The sequence below is a fragment of the Schistocerca serialis genome, chromosome 5 (genome assembly GCF_023864345.2).
Source record: "Schistocerca serialis cubense isolate TAMUIC-IGC-003099 chromosome 5, iqSchSeri2.2, whole genome shotgun sequence".
Classification (NCBI taxonomy): Eukaryota; Metazoa; Arthropoda; class Insecta; order Orthoptera; family Acrididae; genus Schistocerca; species Schistocerca serialis.
In genome coordinates this window covers 117,960,495-117,986,159 of record NC_064642.1, presented here as the reverse complement: position 1 = coordinate 117,986,159, position 25,665 = coordinate 117,960,495, and the positions used below count along the sequence as shown (strand labels likewise).

At 43.5% G+C, this 25,665-nt stretch overlaps 1 protein-coding gene across 1 annotated transcript in view; it reads right to left on the bottom strand.

Moving 5' to 3' along the window:
* Window positions 1-24,465, bottom strand: part of LOC126481391 (uncharacterized) — a 121,013-nt gene extending 96,548 nt beyond the window's left edge. The window contains exon 1 of the mRNA XM_050105116.1: window positions 24,342-24,465. Coding sequence (XP_049961073.1) covers window positions 24,342-24,463 — 122 coding nt within the window. The 5' untranslated portion in view covers window positions 24,464-24,465. The remainder of the gene's footprint in view (window positions 1-24,341) is intronic.
* Window positions 24,466-25,665: the final 1,200 nt, after the last annotated feature.

Here is a 25,665-nt window from a genome sequence, read left to right as displayed (position 1 = left end):
AAATTGTAGATGTGCTGTTTATTTCGTCTCCGCTATTACTAACATAAAGTAGGATCAGTTTATTCTATCTCGTGAGATTTTTTTTTTTAAAGCCAAGAAAATTCAGTAGAATAAACTGATCCTAAGATACAGATGCTTCAGTAGCTGATAAGTGTTTTTTGGCTTTTAAAAAAAAAAAAATCTCACGAGATAGAATAAACTGATCCTACTTACGAATAGGTGGAAATACACGTACGTTACATTTGCAGCCTGTTTCATTTTATGTTTTGATTGTTTATTTAACCTTTGTGTTTCACTTGTCTATTGCTGTTATGTTTTAGTTTAGTTTTTTTTATTGATTGCTTAATAAAGTAGGATCAGTTTATTCTATCTCGTGAGATTTTTTTTTTAGCCAAAAAACACTTATCAGCTACTGAAGCATCTGTATCTTAGGATCAGTTTATTCTGTCTCGTGAGATTTTTTTTTAAAAGCCAAAAAACACTTATCAGCTACTGAAGCATCTGTATCTAATATCAAGCGATCGCTTTTAGAGTCACATTCAATTATTTTAATGACAGCGCTTATTAGAACACAGAACTGCTTTATTATCTATGCCTCGAAGTGAAGACATTACTATCTATGACTAAGGAATGACGTCATTGTTGCAAAGCCGACGGGTTGTATCCCCTGCTGCACTAGACCCCAATTTTGCGTCTTAGTGTAGTCCATTGTTTTCTCAGCAGATCTTGGTGCGCAATATATATATTCTATTGATCGTGACCGGGCCAATTATCTCACGAAATAAGCGTCAAACGAAAAAACTACAAAGAACGTAACTTGTCTAGCTTGAAGGGGGAAACCAGATGGCGCTATGGTTGGCCCGCTAGATGGCGCTGTCATAGATCAAACGGATATCAACTGCGTTTTTAAAAATACGAACCCCCATTTTTTATTACATATTCGTGTAGAACGTAAAGGAACATGAATGTTTTAGTTGGACCACTTTTTTCGCTTTGTGATAGATGGCGCTGTAATAGTCACAAACATATGGCTCATAATTTTAGATGAACAGTTGGTAACAGGTAGATTTTTTAAAATTAAAATACAGAACGTAGTTACGTTTGAACATTTTATTTCGGTTGTTCCAATGTGATACATGTACCTTTGTGAACTCATCATTTCTGAGAACGCATGCCGTAACAGCGTGATTACCTGCCAATATCACATTAATGTAATAAATGCCCAAAATGATGCCCATCAACCTCAATGCATTTGGCAATACGTGTAACGACATTCCTCTCAACAGCGAGTAGTTCGCCTTCCGTAATGTTCGCACATGCATTGACAATGCGCTGACGCATGTTGTCAGGCATTGTCGGTGGATCACGATAGCAAATATCCTTCAACTTTCCCCACAGAAAGAAATCTGGGGACGTCAGTCCCGGTGAACGCGCGGGCCATGGTATGGTGCTTCGACGGCCAAACCACCTGTCATGAAATATGTTATTCAATACCGCTTCAACCGCACGCGAGCCATGTGCCAGACATCCATCATGTTGGAAGTACATCGCCATTCTGTCATGCAGTGAAACATCTTGTAGTAGCATCGGTAGAACATTACGTAGGAAATCAGCATACATTGCACCATTTAGATTGCCATCGATAAAATGGGGACCAATTATCCTACATTAACCCGCCAAGGTCGCTGATATTCCACTTGTCGCAGCCATCGTGCATTTTCCGTTGCCCAGTAGTGCATATTATGCCGGTTTACGTTACCGCTGTTGGTGAATGACGCTTCGTCGCTAAATAGAACGCGTGCAAAAAATCTGTCATCGTCCCGTAATTTCTCTTGTGCCCAGTGGCAGAACTGTATACGATGTTCAAAGTCGTGGCCATACAATTCCTGATGCATAGAAATATCGTACGGATCAATCGATGTTGATGTAGCATTCTCAGCACCGACGTTTTTGAGATTCCATATTCTCGCGCAATTTGTCTGCTACTCACGTGCGGATTAGCCGCGACAGCAGCTTAAACACCTACTTGGGCATCATCATTTGTTGCAGGTCGTGGTTGACGTTTCCCATGTGGCTGAACACTTCCCGTTTCCTTAAATAACTTAACGGTCGGGACACTAGGATGATGTCGTCCAGGATACCGAGCAGCTTACATAACACACGCCCGTTGGCATTTTGATCACAATAGCCATACATCAACACGATATCGACCTTTTCCGCAACTGGTAAACTGTCCATTTTAAAACAGGTAATGTACCACGAAGCAAATACGGTCCGCACTGGCGGAATATTACGTGATACCACGTAATTATACGTTTGTGACTATTACAGCGCCATCTATCACAAAGCGAAAAAAGTGGTCCAACTAAAACATTCATATTTCTTGACGTACTACACGAATATGTAATAAAAAATGGGGGTTCCTATTTAAAAAAAAAACGCAGTTGATAGCCGTTTGACCTATGGCAGCGCCATCTAGTGGGCCAACAATAGCGCCATCTGGTTTCCCCTTTCAGGCTAGACGAGTTTCGTTCTTTGTAGTTTTTTCGTTTGATGCTTGTTTCGTGAGATATTTGGCCCAGTCACTATCTATAAACCACCCTGTATATATAGTCCGCAGAAAGTACCAATTCTACTTGTTGAATAGTAAGTGCATGGTCATTGAACCACACGTGCACACACACACACACACACACACACACACACACACACACACACACACACGCACACACACATTTTATATATATATATATATATATATATATATATATATACACTCCTGGAAATTGAAATAAGAACACCGTGAATTCATTGTCCCAGGAAGGGGAAACTTTATTGACACATTCCTGGGGTCAGATACATCACATGATCACACTGACAGAACCACAGGCACATAGACACAGGCAACAGAGCATGCACAATGTCGGCACTAGTACAGTGTATATCCACCTTTCGCAGCAATGCAGGCTGCTATTCTCCCATGGAGACGATCGTAGAGATGCTGGATGTAGTCCTGTGGAACGGCTTGCCATGCCATTTCCACCTGGCGCCTCAGCTGGACCAGCGTTCGTGCTGGACGTGCAGACCGCGTGAGACGACGCTTCATCCAGTCCCAAACATGCTCAATGGGGGACAGATCCGGAGATCTTGCTGGCCAGGGTAGTTGACGTACACCTTCTAGAGCACGTTGGGTGGCACGGGATACATGCGGACGTGCATTGTCCTGTTGGAACAGCAAGTTCCCTTGCCGGTCTAGGAATGGTAGAACGATGGGTTCGATGACGGTTTGGATGTACCGTGCACTATTCAGTGTCCCCTCGACGATCACCAGTGGTGTACGGCCAGTGTAGGAGATCGCTCCCCACACCATGATGCCGGGTGTTGGCCCTGTGTGCCTCGGTCGTATGCAGTCCTGATTGTGGCGCTCACCTGCACGGCGCCAAACACGCATACGACCATCATTGGCACCAAGGCAGAAGCGACACTCATCGCTGAAGACGACACGTCTCCATTCGTCCCTCCATTCACGCCTGTCGCGACACCACTGGAGGCGGGCTGCACGATGTTGGGGCGTGAGCGGAAGACGGCCTAACGGTGTGGGGGACCGTAGCCCAGCTTCATGGAGACGGTTGCGAATGGTCGTCGCCGATACCCCAGGAGCAACAGTGTCCCTAATTTGCTGGGAAGTGGCGGTGCGGTCCCCTACGGCACTGCGTAGGATCCTACGGTCTTGGCGTGCATCCGTGCGTCGCTGCGGTCCGGTCCCAGGTCGACGGGCACGTGCACCTTCCGCCGACCACTGGCGACAACATCGATGTACTGTGGAGACCTCACGCCCCACGTGTTGAGCGATTCGGCGGTACGTCCACCCGGTCTCCCGCATGCCCACTATACACCCTCGCTCAAAGTCCGTCAACTGCACATACGGTTCACGTCCACGCTGTCGCGGCATGCTACCAGTGTTAAAGACTGCGATGGAGCTCCGTATGCCACGGCAAACTGGCTGACACTGACGGCGGCGGTGCACAAATGCTGCGCAGCTAGCGCCATTCGACGGCCAACACCGCGGTTCCTGGTGTGTCCGCTGTGCCGTGCGTGTGATCATTGCTTGTACAGCCCTATCGCAGTGTCCGGAGCAAGTATGGTGGGTCTGACACACCGGTGTCAATGTGTTCTTTTTTCCATTTCCAGGAGTGTATATATATATATATGTAAATGGCAAAATTGGCGTCGAACGATTACTAGCAAAGACAGTAACTTTATCCAAAGCCCAACAATCAAAATGCCCATTCCGTACGAATGAACCAAAGAAAGTTTGCCCAATTCACAGACAAAAGAAAGGATTGAAGATAAAGTGGGCGATTGTGGCATGTATGGCTTGGAAAAACTGAACTGCATGTGGTTGATGCCAAAAGGACCGTCAGTGGTGATAATCGTCGGGAAAGGATTGTTCCTGTCTATGCTCGAACAATCCAGAATGGCCTCTTCCTCAATCCAATTGTTACACTAATAGCTTGATGTTAATAAATTCACAATAACACTCTTTATTAAACTTTCTTGATATTTTATTACAACCACTAGGATATTTCGAATGTAACGATTTTATGGTGGCTATTACTTCTGCTGGAGTGAAACTATGTGTAATGGCTAGTCTGAGATATTATGTGGCAATGTCTACTAAATCTGACAACTCCATGTTTTCGGTAACAGATATGAAATCTTGTTAAAGAGTTTTGCGGCACTGTACTCATCTGTTACCATTCTGCTCCTCTTTACCTCTGCTTCTACTAGTTTTCTGCTTCACTATATCCCTTATTGTCTTTATTTTGCTACCTGATATACTATCTTCTTGCAATGCACTTGCTTTGATGTTTGAATTACCATCTTCAGTCCTTTGGAGTATATCTTGTAATGCGCTGTAGCGTCAACATCAGAGTTGTTGGAGATTAACAGGCACAGTTTACTTTTCGTCATACTAGATGGCTTTGTTCCTCGAATAACCCATGGCTTCTTTTGTTGATTTTGATCTAATCTGTGATAGTTTTTAGGGTAAACCACTGTACTCATCTGTTACCATTCTGCTCCTCTTTACCTCTGCTTCTACTAGTTTTCTGCTTCACTATATCCCTTATTGTCTTTATTTTGCTACCTGATATACTATCTTTTTCTTGCAATGCACTTGCTTTGATGTTATATATATATATATATATATATATATATATATATATGTGTGTGTGTGTGTGTGTGTGTGTGTGTGTGTGTGTGTGTGTGTGTGAGTGACCTTACACTTAATATTGGTAGTTTCTGCAGACAATATCACTGTTATGATGTACCTGTATGTCATTAGGGAGAAAGCCACAGAAGTGATTGTTAATGATTTTCCCAAAGAATTATTAAGTAATTCTTCGAAAATGAACTTTCTCTAAATTTTAGAAAAATACTATATTCAGTTCTGTTAAACATACAGGGTGGATGGAAAGTTTCCCCACTTGTTACTAACGGAGCCAACAAGGTTCTATGCTCTGTGGAGATAGTGCCACTTTACAGCAACACATGGTGCTGGTTGTATGAGTACATGTCAGCCTGTATTACTTGGTGAGTCATAGAGAACACATTCCCACAGTTGTTTGCCTGCTATTGGCAAGCGTTGTTGTGATGGTGCACTTCTTCTAAGCAGATCATTTTCATAAATTTAGCACACCTCTTCTTCGTAAGTTAATGAAAATTTGTCAGTGAATATTTTTTACATTTTCTTATGTTGTCAGCTAATGAAAGAATAGAAAAATAATTAGTGTTGTCTCTAAATTTTAGTTAGGGTGGTAAAAAAAGAGCGTTGTAAAAGTTTAATTTTTTCAGTAGAATGGATTTACAAATTTCTTATTTAAATTTTTAACTTTGTCTCTATACTGCTTTAATCTTATTTGTCTTTTCGTCCTTTTGAAGACATCACTAAACAATGGGATCAAAACGTGAACATGCTCGTCCCCATATTGGAGACCTCCATGCCAGTGGAATGTATAACACCAAAATTGCTCGGACTTTTGGTATTGATCCGAAAACTAGTAAACTTAGGGTTAATAGAAGTGATGGTGATGTTAGTGATAGCAACAGAGTTGAACAACTACCAAAACTCGCACCAAACACTAAAAGCAGAATCAGATGTAAATGGCAAAATTGGCGTCGAACGATTACTAGCAAAGACAGTAACTTTATCCAAAGCCCAACAATCAAAATGCCCATTCCGTACGAATGAACCAAAGAAAGTTTGCCCAATTCACAGACAAAAGAAAGGATTGAAGATAAAGTGGGCGATTGTGGCATGTACGGCTTGGAAAAACTGAACTGCATGTGGTTGATGCCAAAAGGACCGTCAGTGGTGATAATCGTCGGGAAAGGATTGTTCCTGTCTATGCTCGAACAATCCAGAATGGCCTCTTCCTCAATCCAATTGTTACACTAATAGCTTGATGTTAATAAATTCACAATAACACTCTTTATTAAACTTTCTTGATATTTTATTACAACCACTAGGATATTTCGAATGTAACGATTTTATGGTGGCTATTACTTCTGCTGGAGTGAAACTATGTGTAATGGCTAGTCTGAGATATTATGTGGCAATGTCTACTAAATCTGACAACTCCATGTTTTCGGTAACAGATATGAAATCTTGTTAAAGAGTTTTGCGGCACTGTACTCATCTGTTACCATTCTGCTCCACTTTACCTCTGCTTCTACTGGTTTTCTGCTTCACTATATCCCTTATTGTCTTTATTTTGCTACCTGATATACTATCTTTTTCTTGCAATGCACTTGCTTTGATGTTTGAATTACCATCTTCAGTCCTTTGGAGTATATCTTGTAATGCGCTGTAGCGTCAACATCAGAGTTGTTGGAGATTAACAGGCACAGTTTACTTTTCGTCATACTAGTTCTACTTTGTTCCTCGAATAACCCATGGCTTCTTTTGTTGATTTTGATCTAATCTGTGATAGTTTTTAGGGTAAACCACTGTACTCATCTGTTACCATTCTGCTCCTCTTTACCTCTGCTTCTACTAGTTTTCTGCTTCACTATATCCCTTATTGTCTTTATTTTGCTACCTGATATACTATCTTTTTCTTGCAATGCACTTGCTTTGATGTTTGAATTACCATCTTCAGTCCTTTGGAGTATATCTTGTGATGCGCTGTAGCGTCAACATCAGAGTTGTTGGAGATTAACAGGCACAGTTTACTTTTCGTCCTACTAGATGGCTTTGTTCCTGGAATAACCCATGGCTTCTCTTGTTGATTTTGATCTAATCTGTGATAGTTTTTAGGGTAAACCACGTTTGAAATAGGTAAAGAATTTTTTTACTAAAAGCGTTGTATTTTCATTCTTACTTTGTACTTTGAATCCGTGTCGCAATTTATTGCACAGTAAAGCGTTTCATTATTTTTTTGCTCTAAATTTTTGTTCTCATAATTGATAATGCAATTACAGAAGGAACTATGATTTTGATATATGTTCAAACATTGGAATTAACGTACTGGAACTTCCAGAAGTTGCAAAAGTGGTGAAAGCAAAGCTACTGAGAACAAATGAATAAAATAAAGAATACGATTTTCTTTTATTTTCTGCTTGTACTATCGCCTTTCTGTCGTTAGAGCTCTAGCTGAGCGGATGTTAGTGTATATCGATATTAGTACGATAAAGGTTATTTAAATCTGTCTGTTGTGTTGGCTCCGTTCAAGCCATTACCTTGTCTTTTAATCATTTATGCTGTTTCATTCACATGTTACGGGCAAAGTAGGCGAGATTGACGGCAGATTATTCGGACACGAACGATCGGATATAATTAGTGTCCTTTCGTTAATTTATCTTGAGTTAAGTGCCCGAGTGTTTATTCCGATAATTTCCCGAGTTTTTTTTAATATTTTGCAATTAAATCTGTGGAGTTCTGATCGGATTATGTTTCCGAACAATGATTTGCCCCAATCTACTCAATGGCCTAAGACCACGCAGATCTGCAAATAAGAATAAAGCGGATGGAATTCAATAGAGCAAATTGTTGTGTTAAAACGGAGAATTTTCCTGTGACGCACTACATTGTGCATCCTCAATGCACGTTCCCTCCATATCGCGGCAATTCGATTGTCCTAATTTGCCCCATTCGTAAACTGTTAATTCTTGCTGCTTCTTTGAGTAATGCTCTCATCTGAAGAACGGAGGAAAAAACGTTTCAGCAGCATGGTGGTCTTGTTCGGGTTCTTAAAGAAATGTGGAACGCACACTCATCACCACACCCATCAAGTTTTCGAACCATGAACATGCGAACATGATTTCCTACCTGAAAAATTACCTGTGCACCGTGCCGCTCAGCATATTAACTCTTTCGGGGCTATAGTCGTTGTATCTACCTTAAACTGGTTGTCAGTAGGTTGCATTACTGATTAGAACACCCAACATAACACGAAGAAACTTTAATATTCTCAAACTTTGATGCCCTGCTTTGTGTAAACTGTGATTTGCGGTCATGAGTTTTCGCTTGAAATTTTGTAAATTTGCCATACTATACAACATACTAAGCGTTGTCAGGGTTTTTACTTTCTATACACAGTGTGGATAATTAATAAGTAAACCATTTGCGGAAAAAAGTGCGCGAAGTCACGAGTAATTTCAACTAACACTCATGTGATATATGCAATCAGAGCTAACCTTTTGAAATTTAATGATTTTTAAATTCTTGATTACGTAAAAATAACAGGTATTTTGTGAGAATATTGACCGAAACTGTTTTTTATATTATAATCATTCACAGTAACAACAATACAAACCATAATTCTAACAAAGGAAAATAATTATGAACTCACTTTCCACCTGGATGCATCCTGGTGATTCTTCAGTAACATAATCACTAAATCCGAAGCTAAAACCGCTCAATATGTTTAAAATAACAAATTCTACGTGTAAATAAACAACACTGAACCGAACGAGAGGGCCATATCGAAATCCAAAACCTCTGGGTACAATCGAAAAATTGGCAGGAAGACCGATCGGTATCAGGTATCATAAGCTTACTGAATAGGACCTTCGGATAAAGACGTCACTATCGAGGCTAACCTACTGCACCGATCGGTACGAACGATACAGAATGGGGCCCCTGGTTGAAAGTGGCTGATACATGACGAAAACATCATACCTTTTGGACAGTTCTTAAATTGAAACTGTAACTTTCACTCACCTGACTTGTTTTGGTGATACCTTTCAGCAACTAACGCATCTTTTTAATAGTAAACGTAAGTAACGGTATCATCCTTCGTGCTATGAAACAGCCATATATGTACTGATGAGCCAAAACGTAACGACCACAGCCAATAGGGAGAGTGAATGCGCCTTACGCCGTTGTGGGCATATGAAACAAGGAAAGTATACAGGGAGTCCCAGTAGCGATCATTAGTATTCAGGGATATGACAGGAACGAAATGATCCGCACCAGCTGCACAACACTTTTAGTAAAAGCCACGACCGGTTTCGCGTCAATTGAAGCCGCACAGTCAGGTGATCTGTATAAAATTAACAAAGAAAATGGTTTTTTTTTTTCGAAGAATTCTTAACAATGGCCCGAAAATTAAATTGATACTGAAAAATAGGATCATACAGCAATAGTTGAAGAGTAGTCGCTGAGATTCTCTTTAACAAGTCATAGCGAAAAGGTAACCGCCTTAGAGCTACTCCTCATCACTCACGTCAAGCTACAAACACACGCCACGCTTAAAGCGTTAGTCCACAGTTAAAATGAAGGTCATAACAGTATCATGCCAAGAGCAGGAACGTGGTTGAGTGGCAGCAAGAGAGGCAGCTGCTCGTGGCACGGTTCTGCTATACCCTTCATTTTAACCATGGACTACCGCTTTTAGTGTGCTGTGTGTTTGTAACTTGACTTGAGTGATTGGGTGGAGGGGAGCGGGGGAGGAGGGGGCGCTCTAAGGTGGTTACCTTGCCGCTCTGACTTGTTACAAAGAATCTCTGCGAGTTCTCTTCAACTATTGCTAAAGATCCTCTTTTTCAGTATCACTTTATTCTTCAGACTTTTGTTAAGAATTCTTTGCACAAATTTTTTTATTTGTCAATTTTTGTGTAGATCATCTGAGGATGCGTTCACAACTGATGCGAAACCTGTCGTTGCTGTTAATAAAAGTACTTTACACCCAGTGTTTATCATTTCATTCAAAATGTGAAAATTTGGCTGCAGTCGCCCACAGTTTAAAATAGCACGCTCACATCTTTATTTTCGATACTATGAAACAATCTCTCCTACTGCAAGTTCTTTGGTTTCTATATTCTGAGGTATGGCAGTATGGACCAAAACAAGAAAAAAGTGTCCAGTAAACCAGTAAAAGTGGGCCCAAAAGTGCATACGGTAAGAGCTATGAGCACTTGTTCATCTTCGCTACTATGAAACATCTCTTCTACCGAGCAAGTGCTCATAGCTCTTAAGATATGCATTTTACAGCCCATGTTTACTTGACAATTTTTTCTTGGTTTGGTCCATACCACCTCCTTCCCAAAATCTGGAAGGCAAAGAGCTTGTGGTAGAAGAGATTTGTTTCGCAGTATCGAAGATGAGGAAGTGCTCATAGGTCTTAAAGTATGCGTGTGAGAACCCATGTTTAGCAGACGTTTCTGCACCGAATTAACGGTCTTGTCATACCCCTGAATATTGACCATTCATCCTGGGACACCCTGCATAAGCGAAAAGGGGACGAATGGGGAATCGTTCTAGCCACGATATGGGCCGCAGTTGGGGAAGTCCACTGACATGAGCGACTTGGGAAGATTGCTAAGTTCTGGCGCCTGAGAACAACCATCTCAGAGAAACTGACCGGCTGTTCTCGGGTTCCCGCCGCGAGCATCTGTGGAAAACTGGTTGTACGATAATGACACCACGAGTAGGCAACAAGACGTTTTGCCTTCATGCCTCATCATTGAATGTGGAGGTCGGTGGTTTGCCCGGTCTATAACGCAGTATAGGCGGCGATCTGTTGCACATCTGGCGACGAGGCGCAGTTCTGGTGTAGGCATCAGTGTTTTTGAGTAGAGCGTTCAGCGCTCATTGTTGAACGTGGGGCTTAGCAGCAGTCGAGCTCAACGTACATCTACATCTACATACATACTCCGCAATCCACCATACGGTGCGTGGCGGATGGTACCTCGTACCACGACTAGCATCTCTCCCTGTTCCACTCCCAAACAAAACGAGGGAAAAATGACTGCCTATATGCCTCTGTACGAGCCCTAATCTCTCTTATCTTATCTTTGCGGTCTTTGTACTGCAGTCAGCCTAAAATTCTGGTTCTCTAAATTTCCTCAGTAGCGATTCACGAAAAGAACGCCTCCTTTCCTCCAGAGGCTCCCACCCGAGTTCCTGAAGCATTTCCGTAACACTCGCGTGATAATCAAACCTACCAGTAACAAATCTAGTAGCCCGCCTCTGAATTGCTTCTATGTCCTCCCTCAATCCGACCTGATAGGGATCCCAAACGCTTGAGTAGTACTCAAGAATAGGTCGTATTAGTGTTTTATAAGCAGTCTCCTTTACAGATGAACCACATCTTCCCAAACTTCTACCAATGAACCGATGACGACTATCCGCCTTCCCCACAACTGCCATTACATGCTTGTCCCACTTCATATCGCTCTGCAATGTTACGCCCAAATATTTAATCGACGTGACTGTGTCAAGCGCTACACTACTAATGGAGTATTCAAACATTACGGGATTCTTTTTCCTATCCATCTGCATTAATTTACATTTATCTTTATTTAGAGTTAGCTACCATTCTTTACACGAATCACAAATCCAGTCCAAGTCATCTTGTATCCTCCTACAGTCACTAAACGAAGACACCTTCCCGTACACCACAGTATCATCAGCAAACAGCCGGACATTGCTATCCTCCCTATTCAAAAGATCATTTATGTAGATAGAAAACAACAGCGGACCTACCACACTTCCCTGGGGCACTCCAGATGATACCACCACCTCCGATGAACACTCACCATCGAGGACAACGTACTGGGTTCTATTACTTAATAAATCTTTGAGCCTCTCACATATTTGGAAACCAGTCCCATATGCTCGTACCTTAGTTAGGAGTCTGGATGTCAGCTCAACGACGTCGTCAACTGCGACTGTAGGGCTCATGGGATCATCGAAATTGGGCCGTGGATCAATGTAAATGCGTCGCTTGGTCGGATGAATCAGTTTAATCTTAAACATCCCGGCAGATTATAACTGTGTGGCGGACCGAGACTCGCACTCGAACCTTTGCACAATTAAAGCTGTGTGGATGGGTCGTGAGTCGTGCTTGGGTAGCTCAGTCGACGGAGCACTTGCCCGCGAAAGGCGAAAGTCTCGAGTTCGAGTCTCGGTCCGGCACACTGGTTTAATCTGCCATGAAGTTTCATATCAGCGCACACTCCGTGCAGAGTGAAAATTTCATTCTGGACGTTTGATGTTACTTGTCAATGGTCAATTGTCGGGGTCAAGATAGATCGTTTCAGAGGCGAACGGCTGTCCAAAATATGCACCTACTGCGACACAACACAGACCAGTGGGGGCAGTATTGTGCTATGTGGGGACATTTATCTGGGCTTCCATGGGATCCACTGTAATAACTGAATGTACCTTGACAGGAGTAGCCAACGTGAGCGTTACTGCTGACCATCTGCATCCCTTCATGCTTGATGTCATCCAGATGGTCATCATGTTTTTCCTTCGAGTCTGTAACTTACGTTTGTGCGTAATTCTAACAAATTCGCCTCAAGGTACTGATAAGTGATATACATAGCTGAGACATGAAAAATGTATTTATGAATCTTGAAATTACTGTTTCTGCTACACAAACTTAAAATGCTAAAAAAAAAAAAAATTTGTGAGAACTAAAATTTTATAGTGGAAATGTGACCTTTGAGTAACTAATATGAAACGGGTGGTCGGTCACGAATGATTATATGCTACAAGATATCATTGTTTATACCAAAGGAATGCATATGGGCGCCAGTCACACAGTAGCACTTTCTTCCAACCACACGGATCAGTGCGACTGGAACGTCTGTGGAAAAGTTGTTGAAGAATTGTGAAACCACGAATAGGCAACTGGGTCTCCATGCCTCATCACATAACGTGAAAATGGTCATGAGCTTATCAACATTGACGGTTAGTTCTTCACCCAAATACTAAGTCTGAACTGCTAAGTAATGTAAATGTAAATGTGTGATTGACGTCTGAGTGACCATAAAGCGCATTTACGGCGACTACATTTGCGAGGCCATGGCTGTACCATGACAGACCATCCATCAGTATCATCTGTGGAGTGTCGATGACGTTAACATCTCTACTTCGTTTCTTCTACTGAATCACTCATATAAACACCACATAGTACTCGAATGGATTCAAAATCCTGATCCTCTGTGACTGATTGTAACGTAACAGCGCTGATAAATTTACCAAAATAGTCCCAGACAAGAAATTAATTCTTTTAAACTGTTTTCTACTCCAAACTGGATCAGAACAGACTGTTTTATTTCTAATAAAAGGCCACTTTGCACCGTTAGGGCCTCTAAGTGTTAGCAACATTGGATGCTACTGCTTCTATGGTATATGTCAGAGCAAGTACGTGGAACGTCTGTACTGAGACGTGTAAGTACACTGAAACGCCAAAGAAACTGGTATGGGGATGCGTATTCAAATACAGAGATACGGTTGACAACGCCTATATAAAACAACAAGTGTTATCGCATTTGTTAGGTCGGTTACTGTTGCTACAATGGTAGGTTATCAATATTTAAGTGAGTTTGAACGTGGTGTTATAGTCGGCACACGAGCGGTGGGACACAGCACCTCCGAGGAGCGATGAAGTGGGGATTTTCCCTTATGACCATTTCACAAGTGTACCGTGAATATCATGATCCGGTAAAACATCAAATCTGCGACATCGCTGCGGCTGGAAAATGATATTGTAAGAACGGGACCAACGACGAATGAAGAGAATCGTTCAACGTGACATAAGTGCAACCCTTCCGCAGATGACTGCAGATTTCAATGCTGGACCATTGACAAGTGTCAGCGTGCTAACCATTCAACGAAACGTCATCGATATGGACTTTCGGAGCCGAAGGCCCACTCCTGTACTCTCGATGACAGCATGACAAAGCTTTACGTCTCGCCTGGGCCCGTCAACACCGATAATGGACTGTTGATGAGTGCAAACATGTTGCCTGGTCGGATGAGTGTCGTTTCAAATTGTATCGAGCAGATGGACGTGTACGGGTTTGGAGACAACCTAGTGGATCCATGGACCCTGCGCGTCAGCAGGGAACTGTTCAGGCTGGTGGAGGCTCTGCAATAGTGTGTGGCGTGTGCAGCTGGAGTGATATGAGACATCTGATACGTCTAGATACGACTCTGACAGGTGACACATATGTAAGCATCCTGTCTGATCACTGCATCCATTCATGCCCATTGTGCATTACGATGAACTTGGGCAATTCCAGCAGGACAATGCGACACCTCACACGTCCAGAAATGGTACAGAGTGGCTCCAGGAACACTCTTCTAAGTTTAAACACTTCCGCTGGCCACCAAACTCCCCAGATATGAACATTATTGAGCATTTCTGGAAGGCCTTGCAACGTGTTGTTCAGGAGAGATCTCCACCCCCTCGTACTCTTTCGGATTTAGGGACAGCCCTGCAGGATTCATAGTGTCAGTCCCTCCAATACTACATCAGACATTAGTCGAGTCCATGCCACGTCGTGTTGCGGCACTTCTGCGTGCTCATGTGGGCCCTACACGATATTAGGCAGGTGTATCAGTTTCTTTGCGTCTTCAGTGTATATTCTTACCAAATGACTCATATTCTGTTCGCAGTGTATAGTATGACAACTGCCAAGAATACAAAAAGAGAACAGAGACGTCAGTGATCGGACGGACAATTCACAATTTTATGAAAAAAAGGGGACGAGGGAAAAAAAGCGATATTTGAACAGGGATCACCTACTTCGCAATCCAACACCGTGACCGTATAACCACGACGCCGAGGCTCTTCCAATCCACTGGGTGTTGCACATCTTCAGCTTGTTTTGGCTTTTTTTCCAGAGTTCAGCAAACTTTCTTCCTGTTTTCAAGCTTAATCTCTGTACAGTTTTTGACAAGCTGTCCACTGGACACTCTTACTACTAAATCTGAGGGGAGTATGAAGGGGAATTTCCCTTGTTTAAGTTGCAATACGCGCAATATAAATAGTCAGCCCCTTGAGTACGAGGTCGCAAAATCAACCTTTAGTAAGGCTCATTTGAAAGTGTTGCGTTAACAGTTATGACAGGAAAAATATTAGCCGCTAATGACTCACCACGTGCATCAGGAGGGAGACAGAAAATGTGTCCGGAAGGTGCAGAGACCAACTTTGTATGGGCTGTGTGTATTAAACTTTAGAAAACGAATATCATTGGCTTAAAAGAAATGTTCAAAACAAACCATTAACTTGCACCATGAACATCGAATGAAAATGACGCGCCACATTGATCGCAAAGCAAGATCGAAGGATAACCCCTTGTGGGCTGCAAATCATGCAGAGCGTTCAGCTGGGTGTTGACTCCTAAGGCTTGCGTACAGAAACATACTGGTGTAAAGGAGTGATGAGAACTGATGGAACATGATGGCATGTAACCGAATACGAAACAGTCTGTTGTGGAGCTTATCGTGAAACTGTCTATCATTTAAGACGTAGCTGCAGATAGTGCGACAACATGTTTTATAGGTACGGAAAAAACATCCAGAGGCTGAATTTGTCCAGTGGGTCAGGTGGTATGAACTGCAATGTCACACAGTTTTCAGGAGAGATAGTTTGCTATCAAGGATGATCACTTTTATATGCAGACCAGAAATCAAGCAAAAGCAAGCTATTTTAACCAATTACTGGCCAAAAACAGTGCTTGTACCATAGTTGTAGCTCTCTTACGCCCGTTTTCCCACTCATGCAGTGACGTAAATGCTTCCTCCTCCCTTTGGAAGATCACGCACACGAAAATGAATGTTAGGGGACAGAGTACCTCCAACTACTCGCAGCACAATAAATAACTTTCCAGCAATATACCACCCAGATTAACAGTCAGCATAATTGTATACGAATGCGTTAAGGTATTGATGTTAAGTCGATCTTGATACAGCTCTTTTGATACCTCTAATTTCCAGGGTACCATTTACGTGCATTTCCTCTTCAGAGCCCGACTGGTCGAAGGTGAAAACAAATTTCTTACTGAACGACGGAATAAGTTTGTTTATATCATCCAAAAATTTTCTGGCCGATTCCACGGTTTACTCTGCATCGTCAGTTTGACGCTTAGTTTTTATCGTAAGTCTTCCATTTGCGTAGCACAGTCTGAAGTTATGCAACCATCCACTGCACCCTTGAAATAACTGTAATCTACACTATGTGATCAAAAGTATCCTAACACCCCCAAAAACATACGTTTTTCATATTAGGTGCATTGTGCTGCCACCTACTACCAGGTACTCCACATCAGCGACCTTAGTAGTCATTAGACATAGTGAGAGAGCAGAAGGGGGGGTTCCGCAGAACTCATCGACTTCGAACGTGGTCAGGTGTTTGGGTGTCACCTGTGACATACGTCTGCACGCGAGATTTCCCCACACCTAAACATCCATAGGTCCACTGTTTCCGGTGTGATAGTGAAGTGCAAACGTCAAGGGACACGTACAGCACAAAAGCGTACAGGTTGACCTCGTCTGTTGACTGACAGAGACCGCCAACATTTGAAGAGGGTCGTAATGTGTAATAGGCAGACGTCTATCCAGACCATAACACAGGAATTCCAAACTGCATCAGGATCCACTGCAAGTACCATAACAGTTAGACGGGAGGTGAGAAAACTTGGATTTCATGGTCGAGTGGCTGCTCGTAAAGCCACACATCACGCCGGTAAATGCCAAACGACGCGTCGCTTGATGTAAGGAGCGTAAACATTGGACAATTGAACAGTGGAAAAACGTTGTATGGAGTGACAAATCACAGTACACAATGTGGCGATCCGATGGCAGGGTGTGGGTATGGCGAATGCCCGGTGAACGTCATCCACCAGCGTGTATAGTGCCAATAGCAAAATTCGGAGGCGGTGGTGTTATGGTGTGGTGGTGTTTTTCATGGAGGGGGTTTGCACCCCATTTTGATTTGCGTGGCACCATCACAGCGCAGGCCTACACTGATGTCTTAAGCACCTTCTTGCTTCCCACTGTTGAAGAGCAATTCGGGGATGGCGATTGCATCTTTCAACACGATCGTGTAACTGTTCATAATGCACGGCCTATAGCGGAGTGGTTGCACCACAATAACGTGCCTGTAATGGACTAGCCTGCACAAAGAGCTGACCTGAATCCTGCAGAACATCTTTGGGATGTTTTGGAACGCGTCTCCTCAGTGCAGCACTCCGTGAAGAATGGGCTGCCTTTCCCCAAGAAACCTTCCAGCACCCGATCGAACGTGTGCCTGCGAAAGTGGAAGCTGTCATCAAGGCTAAGGGCGGGCCAGCACCATACTGAATTCCAGCATTACCGATGGGTGGCACCACGAACTTGTAAGTCATTTTCAGCCGGGTGTCCGGATACTTTCGATCACATTGAGTATGTCACGCGCAGTTTGATGTGCATAACGTAGTAGGTCACTATCTTGCACATCCTGTAAATTGTGTCGAGTATCCTTGAAACTCGCAGACATCAGTTTTGGTAACAAATACCCCTTATTGTCCCTTGAATGTCCGTAATTTTTCTTGTGCACTACATTCTTATATCGCTGCGTACTTATTCGAAAACTGTTCATAATTGTTTGTTTACTATACTGCGGATAATCTTCCATATACTTAATTATGTTTAGGACCCGCTGCTTGGACAACGATTGCCCTTAACTAATTTTCATTGGAGACGGGATTTGTGGCTCCCTGTCGGACAATGATGGTGAACTACATGGCTCGACACCTGTTTCAATATCACTTTCACTTCTTAAGCACGTATCGTCATCATTGTACTCCTCACGTATATTGTCCACAAAGTCAAGTGTATATGAATCACATTTTCCGCTGACTCATCTTGCAGAGAAGCTAATACATCATCTGCATTTCTTTGTCGCTGTGCGAAATTCCTTGGGTGCCTTTCGGTCGAAATGTCAACTTCAGCAAGTGTTGTAGGTACACTAATGGCCATTAAAATTGCTATACCAAGAAGAAATGCAGATGATAAACTGGTATTCATTGGACAAATATATTATACTGGAACTGACATGTGATTACATTTTCGCACAATTTGGGTGCATAGATCCTCAGAAATCAGTACCCAGAACAACCACCTCTGGCCGTAATAACGGCCTTGATACGCCTGGGCATTGAGTCAAACATAGGTTGGATGGCGTTTACAGGTACAGCTGCCCATGCAGCTTCAACACGATACCACAGTTCATCAAGAGTAGTTACTGGCGTATTGTGACGAGCCAGTTGCTCGGCCACCATTGACGAGACGTTTTCAATTGGTGAGAGATCTGGGGAATGTGCTGGCCAGGGCAGCAGTCGAACATTTTCTGTATCCAGAAAGGCCCGTGCCGGATCTGCAACATGCGGTCGTGCATTATCCTGCTGAAACGTAGGGTTTCGCAGGGATCGAATGAAGGCTAGAGCCACGGGTCCTAACACATCTGAAATGTAACGTCCACTGTTCAAAGTGCCGTCAATGCGAACTAGAGGTGAGCGAGACGTGTAACCAATGGCACCCCATACCATCACGCCAGGTGATACGCCAGCCTGGCGATGACGAATACACGCTTCCAATGTGCGTTCACCGCGATGTCGCCAAACACGGATGCGACCATCACGATGCTGTAAACAGAACCTGGATTCATCCGAAAAAATGACGTTTTGCCATTCGTGCACCCAGGTTCGTCGTTGAGTACACCATCGCAGACGCTTCTGTCTGTGATGCAGCGTCAAGGATAACTGCATCCATGGTCTCCGAGCTGATAGTCCCTGCTGCTGCAAACGTCTTCGAACTGTTCGTGCAAATGGTTGTTGTCTTGCAAACGTCCCCATCTGTTGACTCAGGGATCGAGACGTGGCTGCACGATGCGTTACAGCCATGCGGATAAGATGCCTGTCATCTCGACTGTTAGTGATACGAGACCGTTGGCATCCTGAACTCACCTAGTCCATATTCTGCTAACAGTCACTGGATCTCGACCAATGCGAGCAGCAATGTCGCGATACAAAAATGGCTCTGAGCGCTATGGAACTTAACATCTGTGGTCATCGGTCCCTTAGAACTTAAAACTACTTAAACCTAACTAGCCTAAGAACGTCACACACATCCATGCCCGAGGCAGGATTCGAACCTGCGACCGTAGCGGTCACGCGGTTCCAGACTGAAGCGCCTAGAACCGCACGGCCACACTGGCCGGCAATGTCGCGATACAATAAACCGCAATCGCGATAGGCTACAAACCGACCTTTATCAAAGTCGGAAACGTGATGTTACGCATTTCTCTTCCTTACACGAGGCATCACAACAACGTTTCACCATGCAACGCCGGTCAACTGCTGTTTGTGTATGAGAAATCCGTTGGAAACCTTTCTCATGTCAGCACGTTGTAGGTGTCGCCACCGGCGCCAACCTTGTGTGAATGCTCTGAAAAGCTAATCATTTGCATATCACAGCATCTTCTTCCTGTCGGTTAAATTTCGCGTCTGTAGCACGTCATCTTCGTGGTGTAGCAATTTTAATGGCCAGTTGTGTTTAATGAAATGTTCGCTTTGCTTATCGTTGCTATTGCTCTGCTTTGCAACACTGTAGCACCGTTATTCTTCGTCGACTAAGCAGTTCAACTGCGCTTCGTAGCCTCACACTGTGCTCGCCACTGAATACCTCCAGTCCCTCCTCTTTTTGCCATTAGGAACCAACATTGTGGTTGCGTAGTAGACAAATTGCGGGCGTCGAATGCCGTATACATCACTGGCCTTTTACGATCCTCGCACTTAAGGTGTTCCTTGATGATGATGTTTGGTTTGTGGGGCGCTCAACTGCGCGTTCATCAGCGCCCGTACAAAGAAGGCGTTCCTTGTAAGAAGGCTATCGGTCGGGTGGGTTAAAGGAGTATCTGTACCCGTAGAAGTCGAATGGCCTCGGTCGGTAGCGACAGCTTCCAGTGCACAACTAACCCAGTCAGTCTTAGTAGACAACACTGTGTTCATTACGTCTACGTACTCATAAACGAATTAAACGTAACATTCGGAGTTAAAGATCAGAGAAATATTGTATGAAATTGACAAGGAAACGTCACCAGCTCGACTCAATATTTTAAAGAACAAAAGCACATTTGCAACGTATCAGCCCCAGAAATCGACCTCGCACGAAAATGTGGGCCGTAATTTGACCGTCTGCTGTACAGGTTTTAAACTTAAGCGGGCGCAGGTTGTTTGTCACTCGCTCCGCAGAGAACTGTGGATCGAAATAACCAGAGGCCTCCTGGCTCCTATTCGCGTGATTTCGAAGGTGAGGAACGAGGAAGAGGGAGATGGACATATCTGCCCAACGTGTTCTGGAATATTTTCGTATGTTATTGTATGCAAAAAATAGGTAAGTAATACACATCCAATCTTATTTTAACAGTACTCTCGTGTTAATAGTCTGCAGCTACATGTACGCGTCAAAATCAAAATGAATAAACCTGAGCAACTGAAGAATTATTATGAAATGTATTTAACGATTTTCGATTATAATTTAATGATGCCAGTCGTGTTGAAGAATAGTGCTTCTCCCGAAAATGAACTTCACTTTAACAGAGTCAGGTTTAAAATCCAAGAAAATAATGCACAACAGCGATGTTAATAACTAAACACCGCTATGCTACGTCTTTATGACACACTCATTCGTTTCACTCATTTACACTGCATTGGAGAATCGAAACATAAAAATGTTCATCGCAAAGAGATCTCTGGCGCTATCTACAGGTCAAAAATCGCACACTTTGACTCAGTGAACAGGGCATGTTAAAGCAATATTTCACAAATTTCTTACTCACTCCATTGTACAGCCTTGGCTCTCGTGCCTTAGGCGGCTAAGTGGGGCAGAGCGAGTGACAGTAGGTGCGCGCATGTTTAAAAGCTCTGCATTCAGGTTATAATGGCGTACTGCCAGAACCATGGCCCAAATTTTTGTGAGGAATCGATTTCTGTGGCTGATATCTTGCTAGTGTGCTATTTTATCCTTAAAATATGAGGTCAGGTTGATGACGTTTCCTTGTGAGCTTGAAGTATACTGACGAAAAAAAAAATCGCAACACCAAGACGGAGTTATACGACATAAACGAAAGCTGGTAGGCATGTACGTACACCTGAAATAGCTATCAAATTTCGCACCAGTCGCTTAAGAGTGGGACTAGTAGCGCTACGATGAAGATGCAAATCAGGCTTGCATTAAATACGCTCTGTACCGGTTGCATCTGAGATTGGAGGTGGAGAGTTGATGTTAGTCAAGAATGACTGTAAGGCGAGAAAGACGCCATTGTCAGCACCTCACTGAGTTCGAAAGAGGTCGTGGAATAGGGCTGGATGTTCCTGCTACGATACTGCAGAAAGACTTGGCAGGAACGTAGCTACTGCACGTGACTTCTGGCAGCTATGATCACGAGAATGTACGATCGCTAGAAGGCCAGGTTCCGGACGGTCACGTGGCACTACTGAGAGGGAAGACCATTTTGTTCGGCGCATAGCTCTGTGCTGCATCTGCAGCAGCAATTTGAACGGTAGTTGGAACCACAGTGACACAACGAACTGTTAGAAATCAATTACTTCAAGGACAGCTCCGAGCCAGACGCCCTGTAGCGTGCATTCCACTGGCCCCAACTACCGCCGTTAGCGACTTTAGTGGTGCCAAGTGAGAGCTCATTCGAGGGCAGAGTGGAGCTCTGTGGTATTTTCCGATGAAAACTGGTTCTATGTCGGTATTAGTGATCGTCTTTTGTTGGCTAGAAGGACGCCACTTGAGGGCCTGCAACCAACCTGTCTTCGTGCTAGACACTGTGGATCTGTGCCTGGGGTTATGGTCTGGGGTGCAATTTCGTATGACAGCAAGAACACTCTCGTGGTAGCCCACGCACCCTGGCTCCGCCAATCTGGTGATTCGACTTGTTGTGCTGCTACTCATAACAGCATTCCAGCGGGTATTTTCCAACAGGATAACGGTCGCCGACATACAGGTGTTATAAACCAAAATGCTCTTCAGTGTGTCAACATGTTGCCTTGGCTTGCTCGATCACCAGATCTGTCTCCAATCGAGCACGTATGGGACATCATTGTATGAAAACTCCAGCGTCATCCACAACCAGCATTGACCGTTCCTGTATTAACCGAACTAGTGGAACAGACATGGATCTCCATCCCACAAACTGACATCCGGCACCAGTACACCACAATCCATGTACGTTTATATGCTTGCATTCAACATCCTGGCGGTTACACCAGTTATTAATGTACCAGCATTTCATATACGCAATGACTTGTCTCGCGGTTACATTAATCTGTGATATTGCTATGTTAGTCACTTGAATATGTTACCTAGACAAATGCATTCCCGAAATTACATTACTCTACTTTAATTACTCTTTGGTGTTGTGATTTTCTCCGTCATTGCAGTTTAAACACCTTGGTTGGTTGGTCTGAGAGAGGGGACCAAACAGTGAGGTCATCGGTCTTAAGTACTCTGATATGTTCAGTGAACATACTCTTTATTTTGGAACACGTATTGTGTTCGAGTATAATGACTTTTCTGGAGACTAGAAATCTACTCTGTAGGAATCAGCATGGGTTTCGAAAAAGACGGTCATGTGAAACCCAGCTCGCGCTATTCGTCCACGAGACTCAGAGGGCCATAGACACGGGTTCACAGGTAGATGCCGTGTTTCTTGACTTCCGCAAGGCGTTCGATACAGTTCCCCACAGTCGTTTAATGAACAAAGTAAGAGCATATGGACTATCAGACCAATTGTGTGATTAGATTGAGGAGTTCCTAGAAAACAGGACGCAGCATGTCATTCTCAATGGAGAGAAGTCTTCCGAAGTAAGAGTGATTTCAGGTGTGCCGCAGGGGAGTGTCATAGGACCGTTGCTATTCACAATATACATAAATGACCTTGTGGATGACATCGGAAGTTCACTGAGGCTTTTTGCAGATGATGCTGTGGTGAATCGAGAGGTTGTAACAATGGAAAATTGTACTGAAATGCAGGAGGATCTGCAGCGAATTGACGCATGGTGCAGGGAATGGCAATTGAATCTCAATGTAGCCAAGTGTAATGTGCTGCGAATACACAGAAAGATAGATCCTTTATCATTTAGCTACAAAATAGCAGGTCAGCAACTGGACGCAGTTAATACCATAAATTATCTGGGAGTACGCATTAGGAGTGATTTAAAATGGAATGATCATATAATGTTGATCGTCGGTAAAGCAGATGCCAGACTGAGATTCATTGGAAGAATCCTAAGGAAATGCAATCCGAAAACAAAGGAAGTAGGTTACAGTACGCTTGTTCGCCCACTGCTTGAATACTGCTCAGCAGTGTGGGATCCGTACCAGATAGGGTTGATAGAAGATATAGAGAAGATCCAACGGAGAGCAGCGCGCTTCGTTACAGGATCATTTAGTAATCGCGAAAGCGTTACGGAGATGATAGATAAACTCCAGTGGAAGACTCTGCAGGAGAGACGCTCAGTAGCTCGGTACGGGCTTTTGTCAAAGTTTCGAGAACATACCTTCACCGAAGAGTCAAGCAGTATATTGCTCCCTCCTACGTATATCTCGCGAAGAGACCATGAGGATAAAATCAGAGAGATTAGAGCCCACACAGAGCCATACCGACAATCCTTCTTTCCACGAACAATACAAGACTGGAATTGAAGGGAGAACCGATAGAGGTACTCAAGGTACCCTCCGCCACACACCGTCAGATGGCTTGCGGAGTATGGATGTAGATGTAGATGTAGATGTATTGAAAACTGTGCCTGGTAGCAACAAAAAACAAGTGAATATCGTTGAGAGTCACATAACGTCTTTCGACTTTTGTCTATACAGCAGCAGCTATCAGCCACCAAATTGAGCGTCTTCGTCGAGTGATCGATTGATACAATGCGCGTTTAGAGCTCGCGTATCACATTTTTATGCACGCTACTTCGCTGGTTCGTTACCATGGGCTTGGGCAGTAATGTTTTGTAGTGACCTGTATTGGAGAGGCAGCACTTACTCCGGTATGTGGTGTGCGGCGGCGGTCGGCAGCTGCCCCCGCCACCCCCGCGGTCTTCCCGCGCCGGCCAGCACGCAGACGGCCGCTCCTACGATCAACAGTGCCAACGCTCCGCCTTGCATGGTTGTTGGTTGTAACTTGCAGAGTCCTCCGCCTCGGCGTCTCTGTGCACTATGTAGTTCGTACCTCTGCTTCTGCCCCCACCACGACGCGCACGCCAGATAACGAACGTCTCGGAATGGGCTGCCGCCGAGAGATATATTTCATTAGTCGTGACGAACTCCTTCGGTCGAAATAGCCATGCCTTCTGGGTCGCCGAAAACTTGGCCACCACCGTATCTCTCTACTTTCTTTTAACCAAACGTTGCATCCAAATAAGGTGCGCAGTGGCTAAGCTTATTTTATTAGTACACTGACGAAAATGGAAGTAACAGTCCGATATTAATCACACTTTGTGTAGATGTTCGCTATGTAACGCGTATTACATGATTAAACTTGCATTCTATTCATTGTGTCATCAGTACCCTTTCTTACTTAAGCGATATGAGTAGTCATTATTATTAAAATGAAAAACAAATATACCATCCAAAAATACAATACTTAATAATATTGCACACACACCTACATGTATACTCTGCAAACTATTGTGAAGTACATGGCAAAAAGGGGGGGGGGGCTACTTTACCAGTTACTAGGGATCCATTGACGTATGGAAAGTTAAGAATGATAGTTTAAATGCCTCCTTGTGTGCTGTAATTAATCTAATCTTGTCCTCAAACGATCCCTACGAGAGTGATACGCCGAGGGTGTAATATATTCCTAGAGCCATCATTTAAAGTTGGGCTTTCTCAGTATTGTTTACGTCTGTCTTAAAGAGTCTGCCAGTTCAGTTTCTTCAGCATCACTGTCACATTCTCCCATGGATCAAACAAACCAGTGACCATTCGTGCTGCCCTTCTCTGTATACGTTCTATATCCCTTGGAGTCTTATTTGATATGGGTCCCATACACTTGAGCAATATTCCAGAATGGGTCGTGTGAGTAATTTGTAAGCAATCTCCTTTGTATACTGATAGTTCTTCTCCAGTCAACTACCAATAAACCAAAGTCTACCACCAGTTTTACCTACGACTCAGTTTATGTGATCATTCCATTTACATTTCCCTTCAAAGTGTATTTGTAAGAGTTGGTCGATTCCAACACTGATTCACTGATACTACAGTCATAGGACCAAACGTTTTTTCGCTTTGTGTAGCGTACAATTTTACGTTTCTTAACATTTAAAGCAAGTGGCCAATCTTTGTACCACCTTGAAATCTTATCA